Source organism: Atheta coriaria, unplaced genomic scaffold (genome assembly GCF_025399875.1).
Source record: "Atheta coriaria isolate IRGN ID8LTWV9N9 unplaced genomic scaffold, Caltech_Dcor_3.1 hic_scaffold_8_pilon, whole genome shotgun sequence".
Lineage (NCBI taxonomy): Eukaryota > Metazoa > Arthropoda > Insecta > Coleoptera > Staphylinidae > Dalotia > Dalotia coriaria.
Genome location: NW_027045450.1, coordinates 4,962,641 through 4,976,395, shown reverse-complemented (window position 1 = coordinate 4,976,395; position 13,755 = coordinate 4,962,641). Strand labels below are relative to the sequence as shown.

The 13,755-nt window shown below is 33.5% G+C and overlaps 2 protein-coding genes across 3 annotated transcripts; both read left to right on the top strand.

Annotated features, from left to right (window-relative positions):
• Positions 1–379: 379 nt before the first annotated feature.
• Positions 380–1,746, top strand: LOC135797433 (glycine, alanine and asparagine-rich protein). Its single transcript, XM_065309797.1, has 4 exons — positions 380–407; positions 466–845; positions 904–1,538; positions 1,723–1,746. The coding sequence occupies exons 1-3, from the start codon at positions 380–382 to the stop codon at positions 1,423–1,425; spliced, it is 930 nt and encodes a 309-aa protein (XP_065165869.1). The 3' UTR covers positions 1,426–1,538; positions 1,723–1,746.
• Positions 1,747–1,867: 121 nt separating this feature from the next.
• On the top strand, positions 1,868–13,747 carry mtg (mind the gap). 2 transcript variants are annotated; one of them, XM_065309822.1, is made up of 5 exons: positions 1,868–2,166; positions 3,482–3,616; positions 6,221–6,357; positions 6,705–7,412; positions 13,138–13,747. In XM_065309822.1, the coding sequence occupies exons 1-5, from the start codon at positions 2,127–2,129 to the stop codon at positions 13,384–13,386; spliced, it is 1,269 nt and encodes a 422-aa protein (XP_065165894.1). In that variant the 5' UTR covers positions 1,868–2,126; the 3' UTR covers positions 13,387–13,747. The 2 variants fall into 2 exon arrangements, with proteins under 2 accessions (XP_065165894.1, XP_065165895.1); XM_065309823.1 differs by lacking the exon at positions 3,482–3,616 and having other exon boundaries at positions 1,869–2,166.
• The last annotated feature ends 8 nt before the right edge of the window (positions 13,748–13,755 follow it).

Here is a 13,755-nt window from a genome sequence, read left to right as displayed (position 1 = left end):
TAAAAAAAACTCATCCCAACACTATTTCAGCAGGAATATTATTCATATATTCACTATATGCAACCAATTACACATTAAATGATGTAATGATCAAATATTTTCGAAAATTATGCAAACTATCCGCATCAATGAACTGCTTTGAACACGCTTCCGAAAAAAATACGCTACAAATTTCACGCCGGCTACTTCCTGCTGGGCGGCTTAATAAAGTGCGAATTTGTTACACTCTTTTCACTGCTCAATCGTCACGCACGTAGCGCCTTTTTGCCCGCACAGAAAAAGCTACACCTTTCTTGGACTCTATATAAAACGAATTTCTTGGAAAAATTTGATCAATCGATCGACGAACCCGCCGCAGTCTCGACGCGTACGCGGAGACATGAAAATCTTAGCATTCCTACTGTTTGGTAAGCAAATTCACCATTAAGTAATAAGACTTAAGTCATTTAATAACCATATTCATAGTGTCCGTGGCTTTGGGAAGAACAAGCAGACGGCACAAACACCATCAGTACGAACACCAGTATGAACCTGATTTCTTCGGATCAGAAACAAATCATTTTGAGAATATTGAACAAGCTGCCGAGGGGAATAAAGGTTCTGATGGAGGAGCCGGTGGTGGAAGCGGTGGTCAAGCTAAAGGAGATAGTGGAGGAGGTGGTAATGGAGGAGGAGGTGGTGGAGGTTCTGGGAATGGTAAGGAAGGTTTCAGCGTAGGAAGTGGTCTTAGGAGCATTGCCCAAGGATCAGCAGATCAAGCAGCTAATGCTGTACAAAATCAGAAAGCTGCTGCTGATCAAGCTGCTTATGTTGCGAAAAATACTTTAGCACAAGCTGCTGCAGCAGTAAGTTTATCTTAAAAATTTAAAAATAAAAAATAAAAAATTAATTTAAAATATTTAGGCGTCTGCAACAGCCCAAGCTGCTCTAGCAGGTAAACAAGTAATCCTGCAAGGAATAGAACAACAAGTCCAAGAAGCAAAAACCGCCCTCGACGGAGAAAACATGCAACTAATGCAAGCGCAGCGCAGCGCAATGGCCGCGCAGCAGGCAGCCCAACAAGCAGCGCAGCAAGTGAACGTCATTCAAGCTGCTCTCAACGCCGCAATGGCGACGTCCGAAAACGCTCAAACATCCGCATCGGAAGCTGCGGGAGAATTAGCAGCGCAACAGTCGATGGTAGGCGCTGCCCAACAACGCTTACAAACTCTAATGGAGCAATTACACGGTATCCGCATAGACTTCGAGGCTACTCAAGCTGCCGCAATGAAGGCAATGCAGGCAGCCCAACAAGCACAAGCCAACGCTGCGGCAGCCGCAGCCGCAGCAGCCAAAGGTCTGGAAGCAAATAACAATACAGGAGGCGATAAAAAACAAGCCTTAACTGATGCCACCTCACACGACTACAACTATTACTATAACTAACATGTGATTCATAATTTTTTGTTACTGTTACTACTGTTTACCATTATGATTTGTAATAAAATATTAGTTGACAACGTCGGCGATTTCTAATTGCATTTGTATGCAAATGCAAGGTCACGGTATTGCAAATGAGTCACTTTAACTTAACTTACTTAACTTAAGTCACATTAGAAATAGTATACTTAAGTACCTAAAACCTAATTTAATCTATAAATATTTCAATCAAATAAGTTGACTTAAGCTACTGTTGGTTGGTTGGAATTCAGTATATTGACTTAAGTCATATTAAAACCGTAGATCCCGTTATTTCACCAAGAGTAAAGCTACTTAGCACGATCCGAAACGAAGGCGAGAAAGAGACTGGGTCAGCTGGACGGTACCAGAGCCGGGTCTCCCCGTCGCGTGTCTGCGGAGGAACTCAACCACCACCTCAAGTCTCCACGCAAGTCGCCGCGGCAGTCCGAACGCAAAGCTACAACAAACCGCGTCGTCGTCGTCGTCGTCAATCGCGTGATTAGTGTTTAATAAATTAGAATTTCGCGCTGATTTCAGTGACCAACTAGAGTGACCAATAACTTTACCAATAAATAATGTAACACAGCGCATAATTACGAAAGCATAAAATTTAAAAATTTAAATTAAAGTGTATAAATTAAATTTTAAAAAATAATTCGAATAAAAAAACTTTTAAATAATAAAAAATGAAGTGTGCAAGTGTATTACTATTTCTATTCATGATAGGTAGGCTTTATTGATCTTTTTATTTATTTATATTTAATTACAAATATTTAATTTGTAAAAGTAATGAATTTTCATTACTTAACCTCAAAAATATCCTATCGGCGACTATTCTTGTTTTTATTGATCGTTAAATGGTAAGATGAGTATGTATTATGTATATATCGATACAGGGTGATTAAATTTGTATAAAAATCACCTTCTGCCTCATTATCGCGCTTTAAATGTTGTTATATATGTAAATAATTATACATTGATGTATTATATGAAAATTACGTGCGTAATATCTGCATAATAACGTATTTAATTCGTGTATGTAGTTGTATGCTATTGCTATTTAAAAATGTTCACGTATCACACTCGGTGTGTTGAAATTTCGGAATTTTTATGTGAAAGAAGAACTGTAATTGTAATTCTAAATCCTCAAGTGATGAATTTATTTTGTTTTATTATATTGTTACTCAAACAATTCAAAGTGTGCTGCTCTTGTCACCAATTGTGCGTACATAAATCGTGCGTTTTCTGTTATTCTTCTTCCGCGAGTCGAAGTCAATGAGTAATATTTTAATGTGGGTTAGTGGGTCTCGAGCAGTTTACGCATGCGCACACCTTCGACTGCCAAATACTGCGCTGGTAAAATTTTCTCATCTTTTGGCATACTTTGAAAAACTCAAAAATTTCACTCGATTCGATTCATTTAATCAATTAAAATTGTTTTAATATTAATATTATTCACGCCCGCTCTCTTATGCTGAGATTATGACTCCACCTTCGGTGATTCGCGGATTCGGTGCCTGTTACCAAGTCAGTAAATTCTTGGACATTCTAAAGTGCATAAAAGTGGCTTTCGTGCTGGTGCAGCTCGTGCTCAAACTCGTGCATGTTGCACTTTTAATCCAGTTTGAAAATTATTCGCGCTCGTTATGCACAACTGCATTCATATACACTTTCATGCTTTCTGTTTCATGATCAGATTTTGATTTCAATTTCATATTTTTTCAAACATTTTAATTAATAATTAGAACGGATATAAACAAATAGCATTCAACTACAAACATGAATTCTTAACCTAAAAATGTTTTTATTTTGTTTTTATTTAGTAATTAAACTAAATTAACAATATTTTTGTATGTATATAATTAAATATAACATCCTTCTACTATTATTATCAATTATCTAGTTCCAGTAGACGTAGATGTTTTTGTATATAGTGTTAAATATTGCTTGAACTAAAAAAAACCGACAGACTTTTTCTTTTGACACAATACGAGCATGATAATTCTCCACATTCTCAACATATAACTTTATTTGGTTGCAGGCGGTACTTGGCGCCTTGGCCGAGCCACCTGTGTCCTGGAGTCAGATTTCGGATTTATACTCAACTGTGCTTTTAAGAAATCAAGCCTCTTCCGAATTAGAAACCTAGGGGGTGTCAAAGCACACGCTAGCCTTGGTAAACCAAAAATTACCTCTTTTCTCAACATACATCTTGATTTAATACTTAATTTAGTTTTGTATTCTGCACGCTCTTCATCGATTAACAAATCATCCCGACACTTTTACATAACATCGAATAATCATGATTTTTTATGTTTAATGTGTTTAATGTGTTCATTCAGCAATTACGTGTGCACTTGATATCGATATTGAAAGTATCCAATCAGCATAATTACAAGGCATACACCCGATGCACGATCATCATCGCAAATCGTCGAAATCAAGTTCAAGTTGTGCTTACACGTGTAATCCGCGTAATGGACGACTTTGACATTCACATTTATATTCAACATTCACACACGTCTTCGCAATCACCGCCTTAATGCTTCTCATTGTTTGCAAAGAATATCTGTGGGCGTGTGAACATAAAACACAACAACAAAAAATAAACAAAAAACACATTAATTGACTTCCGTTACAAAATAGAAACATTACCCATTATATTACACATTGTTTTAGTTTATTTGATTAAAATTTAAAATGCTTATTGAAAATATTAGCGGTAAACGTAAATTAATTCGTTTTTAATTGACTGTAGATGCGGACTTGATGGTTTCTAATTGTGTTCAATTATTTAAATTTCACTAATTTCGCTAATTAGTAATTGAGCTATTAAGGCACTGCGCTTCGCTTGAGTTCAAAGTTATCATTGAGTTAATACGGGTGCGTTTGTGGCTTGAAAACTTCGTGTGCGAAACGAATCAAGGTCTCTGCGTTTGTAATTAGAAGTGTTGTGCTTGGAATTTTATTGAAATTCGAAATGATTGTGCAAACCAACCGAATCAATGCGAGTGCATTGGGCGTGAACGCAGTGAATAAAAATTGATATTTATGGATTTTCAAGTTCATTCTAAACATTTTGACACCAATAACTAATTGGATTTAAGAAATACCTGGTTTAAATTTGATTATCTTAGAAATTAATCAAAAATACATAAAACAAGCAGGCTGTATACCATGAAATTTAAAATTAGGCAAATAGGTACATCTTAACGCCATCTGCATTCAAATTTCACGAATTAATAGTATAACTGTGAACTTGTTTGTTTGTGACGCTTTTACATGTAATCCACTGAATCAATTTTGATAAATTTTGGTGTAGAGACAGTTTTGAGCAAGTGAAAACAAATAGACTACTTTTTGTCGCAAAAATAGACCTTAAAGGGTGTAAAATAAGGGATGAAAGTAGGTATAGAGGTTCATTCACAGTTCTAGTTAAGTAATTCGAATCCAGATGACGTAAAAGTACATTATTAGCATTTCTCATCTTTTTAAATTAAAAATTAAAATAAATTTGCACAAAATAAGCTTTAATCCCTTATTTTACACCCTAAAAATTATATTTTCGTGACAAAAAGTAGCCTATGTTATTCTCCTAGGTTCAAAATATCTCTATACCAAAATTTATTAAAATCGGTCAAGTGGCTTTTGCATAATCGAGTAACAAACATCCATCTATTGACCAAAACTCCTACATTAATAACATAAGCCGAATTTAACCTTAAAATCTTTACGATTCATTACATTATTTCTTTACATTTTAATACTGTCAATTTATATAAACTCATTGAGATTTCGCTCGTTTGTCATCCACTATTTGTCAGTTAGGTAACGACAAGTTAATAAAAGTTTCTCTTTCGCGTGCGAGTCTTATTCTTGGCCCGTGCACGTGCTGGTGTGTGTTTTACGCACTTAAAGTGCACAAATTCATATCGCGGTGTCGTATCACCAAACGAACAAGCACACTACACCAACATTACAATTACCTCTAAATCCACCGAGTGTTACACAAACTATTATCCAATACAACCACACATAGTATACATATAATAATATTATCAATATCAAGACACTATGTTTATTTTGTCCGCGTGCGCGTTGCTGGAATAATGACAAAAATATCTTCTATTAACATAATTACAGCAGTGGTCATTTGTCACTCGATCCGCACGCGTATGACAAACGAGCGAAATTGAAACTTTGAAACTTTCTTCGTTCTTCTAGGCATCAAAAATGTAATAATTTTATTTTCGTGGGAAAGTAATTTTAAACTCCTCCAGTGTAATATTTAGTAAAGAAAATTAGAAAATTTCCTGTTGTGTGTCAAGTTTCGTTAGGTTAACCTCCAACCTCTTGGGAAATCACTTAGAAAACACATACATAACAATCGATTACATTTGCATACGAAGATGAAATTAAATACTTGTATTAATAAACATAATCCACAATATCCTGATCTTTAAAAGACAAAACTTTCATCGCTTCATCATCCGCACGTCATTAATATTCATAATCATTTTTTGTAAAGTTCACAATGTGTGCGGAATTTGTATAAATTGAAATTTAGAAATTCTCGACACAATAATTTAATCGTGATGCATGCAAATTAACATACGAATGACCATAAACTCATAAAGCGTTTAAAATATTTGCTTGTATCATCAAAAGGGGGACAACCCATCTATTAAAATTTCATTATTTGTTATTTGGCATTTAACTTGCGCCGACATAACACAAATTAGCATAAATAAAATAATAAATTTCTTTTGCGTACGGTCAGGTTTCAGCCTGGGCGATGAGCTGGGCTTCAAGGAGTCCATCTCCAACACGGAAATCAACCGTCGAAGATCCGCGCAGGGATCCAAATTCACCGCGCAGGCTGTTTTAGCTCAACAACAACAACAAGTGCAACAGCAGGTATTTATAGCTATGAAATGAGGTTATGTTGTATAAACAAATCCATGTGAATGTATGCGTACGGTATAAATTACGCTCTGCACCAGTTGCACCAGATTACATAATTGAATTGTCCTTGCAGTCAATTTACTCTGAAGCGTAGATTTGTTGTTGATGCATCGCGGAGAGTTAATAGATGTGTCGTTGCAGTTTGAAGCAAGAATCATTACGACTTAATTTGATGTATGTAAATGTTTACAAAATACAATTTGCAACTTCCATCTGTTTTCTACGACTTGAGTGAATGTTTGAATGTGGAACCTTGAGTGGCACGACCTTATAAGAGACTTAACTTTTGTGTTTTCCAGGCGAATTCGATTGCAGTTCGTTCTGCGAATGTAAATGGTTATGACACCATCAATACCTCTGCAAGTGTGAAGAAACCTAGTGGTTCAAGCACAGTCCCTCCGTTTAAACCTATCCCACCTGCAGCTGAGCACCCAGCAATTACAAAACCTAATATAACTCGTTATACAAGTAACATCCCACAACCTGCTATTGTAGGCATGACTGTTCCTGAATATCCTGTGCGTAAAACCACTGTGAATGCAATCAAGGCACTTCCAACCGTTCAAACACCTCCACAAAATATTAATATGAATATCAATAGAAAAAGTGATCGGATAGCTACAGGAGGTGCTTATCCTTACATTTCGAATGAAATTGGTGGAGGTGCCAATGCAGGTCTACCTGTTATCAACATGAATGCACTACAAACTATACTAGCTCAAGCCAACATCTCCGAAAGCACTTTCGAAGCTGCTTTGAGACAAAAAGTAGCTCCGGTTACAACAACTACTACTACAACCACCACAACTACTCCTAGATCTACAAGACATAATATAGTTAACATAGGGAAGGTTATGAATGCTCCCAAAGAATACTATCCAGTTGGATATGATAAGAATTTTGATGATAACTTTGCGTCGAGAGTAGAACTGCCTGAAACCTCGTTTTACTGCGGGGATCAAAAACACTTCCCTGGATTGTACGCGGATGAAGATCTAGGATGCATGGTAAGTGAAAGTTTGATTTTTTTAAATGCTTTGATGTTTAGAGATATCAATAATTGATAGTAATTGACAAGACAAACAAAGGCTTTCATGTCATGTCGAGTGCGTCCTCGTGCTGTATACAAAACAAGATATTGCTTCATTTTTACAATTCTTTTCTATAGATTTATGGAGATAGACGATGTAATGACAATAAATTATACAGGGTGTTCATATATTTCGTAAAATTCTTTAAAATTTAAAAAATCTATGATTAGTTAGTTACAACGTTGATAACACAAGAACTGCTGGATAGATTTTGATGATTTATGATTTTTTGGATTTATCTACGCCCCGAATAGAAGAATAACTATTAAAATATCAGAAATTGTGCTTCTAAGGGTGTTAAATAAGGGCGGAAAGTTGATATTGAGATTCTATCATAATTATTGCTAAATAATTGAGGTCTAGATGGCGTTAAAGTCCATTTTTAGCATTTCTCATTTCTCTAAGTCTTATTAATCAACAAAGTAAAAATTAATTTCATTTTTACTAAATACTACACGGCCAAAGTCGCGAGTAAAATCCAATATTACATAAAATACGTTAAAATTTTAAAAAATCCTAATAATAAAACACTATAATGATAAATTATGAGAGTCATCGAAATTTGCTTTCGAATGCGTAGGTATCTAGGTCAATATCAAGCCGATATCGCGCAAGTAATTGAAACATTTTGTTGCGGTGCGCACACAAAAAACTCATTCATTCGCCTCTAATGAAAGTGTTAAAAAAAACTCTACACAGACGTTGTCAAAAGATGTACATGTTTACTATTTATTTCGACATTTTATTGCGGTATTACGTGCATAATAATTGCGTTTAAATTGATGCGCTACCAAAAACCGCCTGCAGAAGAAGATGAGTTTTAAATTACTAAACGTAAACATTTCATGGTCCATAATTAATTGAATTAAATTAATCTAATGTAGAAGTTGTTAAATTACGGTGTTAATGTCTTTTTAACATGATACCCAGCCACACATCTTTTATGAAATAGCTCGCGGTGTTTTAATATGATGACTATTGTTGTTAATAACAATAATAACTGTAATAAAGTTACAATTACTGGTTGCGCTGAAGATTGTGATTTATTTTTATTGATGTCATTAGATTAGAGGTAAAAATAGTTGAAATTTCTCCGTTCGGTGGCAATTTTTTTTCCACGGAGGATTTTCATGTTACCATGCTCGTAGAAATGTGTACTTCGAATACTTTACTTCTAATTCTAATTGACTGAGAAAGAAAAGTGAGAACATCGTCAACGAAAGGAAAGTCATACAGCTTGACACTAATTCACAATGATGACGCTTAAGAGAGCGTGAAATGGCAATTCGCTGTTTGATCGTTTCAGAGAATCTGAATCATCTCAATAGTTTTTATAATAAAACTAGAAATTATATGGAATACTTCCAGATAAATAGAATTTCCGGATACAAGCATATAAGAAATATTTTGTGTACGTGAAGACATCGCGTGATAATTATTTAATTTTAATTAAACTTCCGTAATATTTCGATTGAGATTGAGAATATGAGCAATTCATTAATAAATAATTTGAAAAAGAAAAAATATTAATAAAAACAAAAATAAACAATATTTATATAAATTAAACCAATTAGCACACATTAATTTGTGTTGCCTTTTTTGTGTTGCTTTTGATGAAGTTTACTTCGAGAATATGTGAATGGCGCAATCATGGATGTCCTTTTAAATGTAATTAACATTCATATTAGTCAGTCATTACACGTTATAATGCAGGTACTCGCATGTTATAAAAAAGAGCTACATGAGCTGTTATTAACAATTACTATATAGTTGATATTGTATTTAACAATCACAAATTAACATGTAACATGAATCTGTGAAGATTAAATACTTTTATGATTATTACACAGTTTATACAAGGTGTTACAATGTGCAAATCTTTAATTTTTATAAAATTTTGTATAAATTTGCAGAAAAAATTTGAATTTGATCGAAATTAAAGCAAAAATTAGCAAGAATTTAAGGAAAATTTTCAAAAAAATTATTTTGATTTACATTTCGCACCTTATAAATTACGAGTATAGTTGCAACTAAAATTTATAAATCTTTACTATGTATTAGTGCTGGAGTTGTGAGTTATGTTTCCTTGATTAAGGCATCTGACAAGTGGAATTCAAGAAATTTTATTCGCAATTTTAATTTTAGTAAAGATCTCACAAATTCTAAACATTTTATGCAAAATTAAAAGATATTATTCTTAATTTGCTTTTTATACAACGTGTTCTATTTAAAACTCTATTGAATAAATAGCTTCTTAATTCATTAAAATTTCACTATAAATTAACCTTTTAGCTACTTTACAACTCCTTCTCGAATATCTACTGATTATTAATTGTATAGTGCACACAGCCACAACCTGCATACAATTAACAACCCATGTTTATGCTTATTTTACTATACAGCACTAAACACTAAGTCAGGCCAGGTATTAATATTAACGTTTGTGTGCCAATTAATTTATTGACCAACAGACCGACACGCTGATTTTTTGTGCGCACTACTATTTCGCTGCTTTCCATTGCAACTCGCACAGTTCTGCACAATTCTGCACAGCATATTTATTACTTACTATTACAAATCCATAGTAGTAGTAATAGCAATACTCTAGAAGCCAATTGAAGTTAAACTTTACCTGACTAAGTTCACTGCGCACGCATGCACAACAAAAAACAAAAAGCAATGAAACATACCTATTCATATCCAGTAATTTAGAATATGTAATTTCAATGCATGCATACTAGTAATCTTTGATCATTAATATGCCTACTTAAACCCGAGGGTGTAAACATTCCTAACTTATCTGAATAGTAATGGTAGTTTACATGCTTTAAGTACCTAAAAGTACATCAAATCAGTTTCTTCTCGAATTGAAATCGCGTGATACTCGTATTGAACGTAGGTAAATGTTTGTGATCACCGTTTATTTTCTTGTGAGATCCACGATCGAGGAAATAAATTTCCAGCGCACGTTCATGCCGCAACCATGAATGCTCATGGAGAGGTGATTCAACATACAAGAACAAGTATACACGTATAGCAATCAATGGTTTTAAATCACATTGAGGCATGGGTACGCGCATCTTGCGGCACTTGAAACTTGAATAATGAACTCGTATCGTGTGAGTGAACTTGGTGAACATCACTTTAACAGTACTAACAGTAAAGTGTATACACTGTATACGATTAGGATTAGATAAAATACAGAGTGCACTTGTAGGTACAGAAATATAACATGTTTTGATTTAATTTGATAAATTTGTTAGCTGTATAAGCATGAATGTGAAAATGTATGTGTGTTTCTTATTTACTCCAAAACTGTTGGAGATATTTTGATGAAAATTTCAGATAATCTTCAGAATCACCTATCGAATGATCTGGTGAAATTTTGTAGCAGAAATATTACTAGAAGGGTGTAAAATAAGGGATGAAAGTTGATATGGAGATTCTATAATAGTTCTAGTTACATAATTTGAGTCTAGATGGCGCTAAGATGAACTTTTTTATATGACATAAAAAATAATCCTTCTTTGAAAATAATTATGTGCTGATTTTATACATTAGTAGTAAATTACTGCTGTTGCTGTTATTAATATAAATTATTGCAACACTTTGTGTGAGTGATTGTAATATGTATAAAAGAGTGTCTGCTGCGTGTGCATTGCACGCGCGACATTGAACTTATGCAACATAAATTCAACTTTTGCAAGTTTCGCACCAGTGACGCAGCACAAAGCACTATCGGTATCGCCGTGCACACGCTCCAATTGATTAATTGGTCGATTGTCATCGCCGTGAGAGTAATGCGAACTGTGCATGTCCGGTTGTCAATTAAATCGTTAACAACACATATTAAAGAACATAAACATTGTGCACTCATTATATGCTCACCCACAATCTCAAAGTTGTGAATGAATCATCCGGTTGCATTTTAAGTAACATTTTGACACATTTGATGACGGAAAACTTTTGATAAGTTAATTTTTTGGTAGTAGGGAAATAATTTTGATTTAATGTTATTATTTCTATATTTATAGCTTAAATAAATAAGTTAATGTTTTGAAGTACCTTGAGTTATAAGTATTAAGCAAATATCTTACAATGAGCGTTAATTGAAGTAAAAAAGTATAATTATTTTTGCCTAATTGTAATTATTCAAGGTTCATACCTAAAACAAATCAACAATATTTATTGTTTTGTTGGTTAACATTACATAATAAGAGTGGAAACGAATGAACGATCACAAACTTCCATAACAAGCAACCCTAGCCATTAATTTTCTAATTTTCTTTGGAAAGAGAAATCAATGTATGCACAATTAATTCGCGATATAAAACTGTACAAAATACTTCATATGAAATGTTTTTTTACTAAGTATTAAAATATAGAAGAATTAGAGAGTCATACGTCATACAAACGAAAAGATTTCAGCTCAAGGTCTGATAAATCAAAAAAATATTATTAATAATCAAAAAAAAAAATAACAAAGTCGTCCAAAACGAAAAAGAAAAAGAGTAAGAGTAATTGACATAGATATTAAGTGCATATAAGACTTGCCATTTGCAGTGACTTAACCTTACTCATAAATCACAAGTGAAATAAATCAATATAACCAATCAACTATTGCTTTTATATTAACTAAATATTTTTTTACAACTAATAAGTATTTTTTTATTTTCTCAACAAAACTGCACTTAAACACGCAAAAAACAACAATTAACACTTAGCTTACAAAATAATTGTTTATAATAATTCATTTCGAACATCAAATTTACTACTTCTTATTTAATATTATTAATTATTACTTATTGTTACGAAGTTTATAGGCGTCTCGTATGTTACAGAGTAAAAGTTTAAACTTACAAGTTACTCGTACAAGCCTTTTACTTATCGTCAAATTCTCTTTATTCTTTGTGAATGAATGAATAAGTAAAATAAATTTGTTTCGTCGTTTGTATTCGAATTATTTTGTAAGCGAAGGTAATTTACGATCATTTTGCGTTTGAGTCTCGTAATACGAAATAAGACTAAGTGGCTTAGGCCTCTTATGCGCCCAGTTAAGAACAAGAAATATGATGATGAAATTTAGGTATTCTACGATAATTCGTTTAATGCGCACACAATGCAAAAATATGAAATATGAAACTTGAACCGCGGCAATATATGAATGAGAAAATATTTCTAGATTCTATATTTTCATTTGAATTGCACGCACATGCGTTACTTAATCATAATTTTGTTTTATTTATATCTAAAATATCTATCTCTATACTAAAAACAGACTTGTGTTAGTTAAAACATTTATAACTTAAAAACGGTTGGATAGATTTTGATTATCTATGATTTTTTGGATTCGTCTACGACCTGAATAGTAGAATAACTATTAAAATATCAAAAATTGTAACATAAAGGGTGTTAAATAAGGGATGAAAGTTGGTATAGAGATTAAATCATAGTTATAGTTAAATAATTGAATCCCAGGTGGCGCTAACTTGCATTATTACCATTTCTCATTACTTTAAAACAAAATTACCATTCTTATTGATATCTTGAACAAGAAAGTAAAAATTTATCTAATTTTTACCAAAAACTACAGTAACGAATCCGCAAAAACCAATCTCAAATAAATTTATTATACTTTCAGGTGTTTCACGTCTGTGCATTAACTGATGATGGCCTGATAATGAAGAGTTTCCTCTGTCCAGAGTCCACACTCTTCGACCAGACCATCCTCAAATGCAACTGGTGGTTCTACGTGGATTGCAAGAACTCGAAAAAACTCTATGATTCAAACATACCGATCTCCAAGAGCTATCAACTCATGAAAGCCCTCACGTTCTTCTCAGCTTACAAGAAGGACGCCGCAGCGGAGGGCAGGAAAGAAAAAGACTGATACCGCCATCACCTCTCCTTTTATGATTGTTGGCATTACTATGCTATGTGTATGTGAAAAGATGGGTGTTGAGTCAACTTAAGGTGATGCGGTGTCCTGCTTGGTGGTTTTTATCGGTTTAAGACACTCTAAGTCATGGTGACAATGGTGATGTTTTTAATAATGGCGAATCAATTCCAAAGCGTAACGAATTCAACGTTTGTATTTTTATATAATAGGCAGTAACTTAACGTAACTAACTGATATCGAAGTATGCGTTGCGGATTGTGCAAGCGAACGTATTTATTTTGTGGATATTCTTATACTCAGTGTGCCTTTTATTTAGTTTGTACATGTTTTTAATAAAATAATATGAAAATAACTTACATT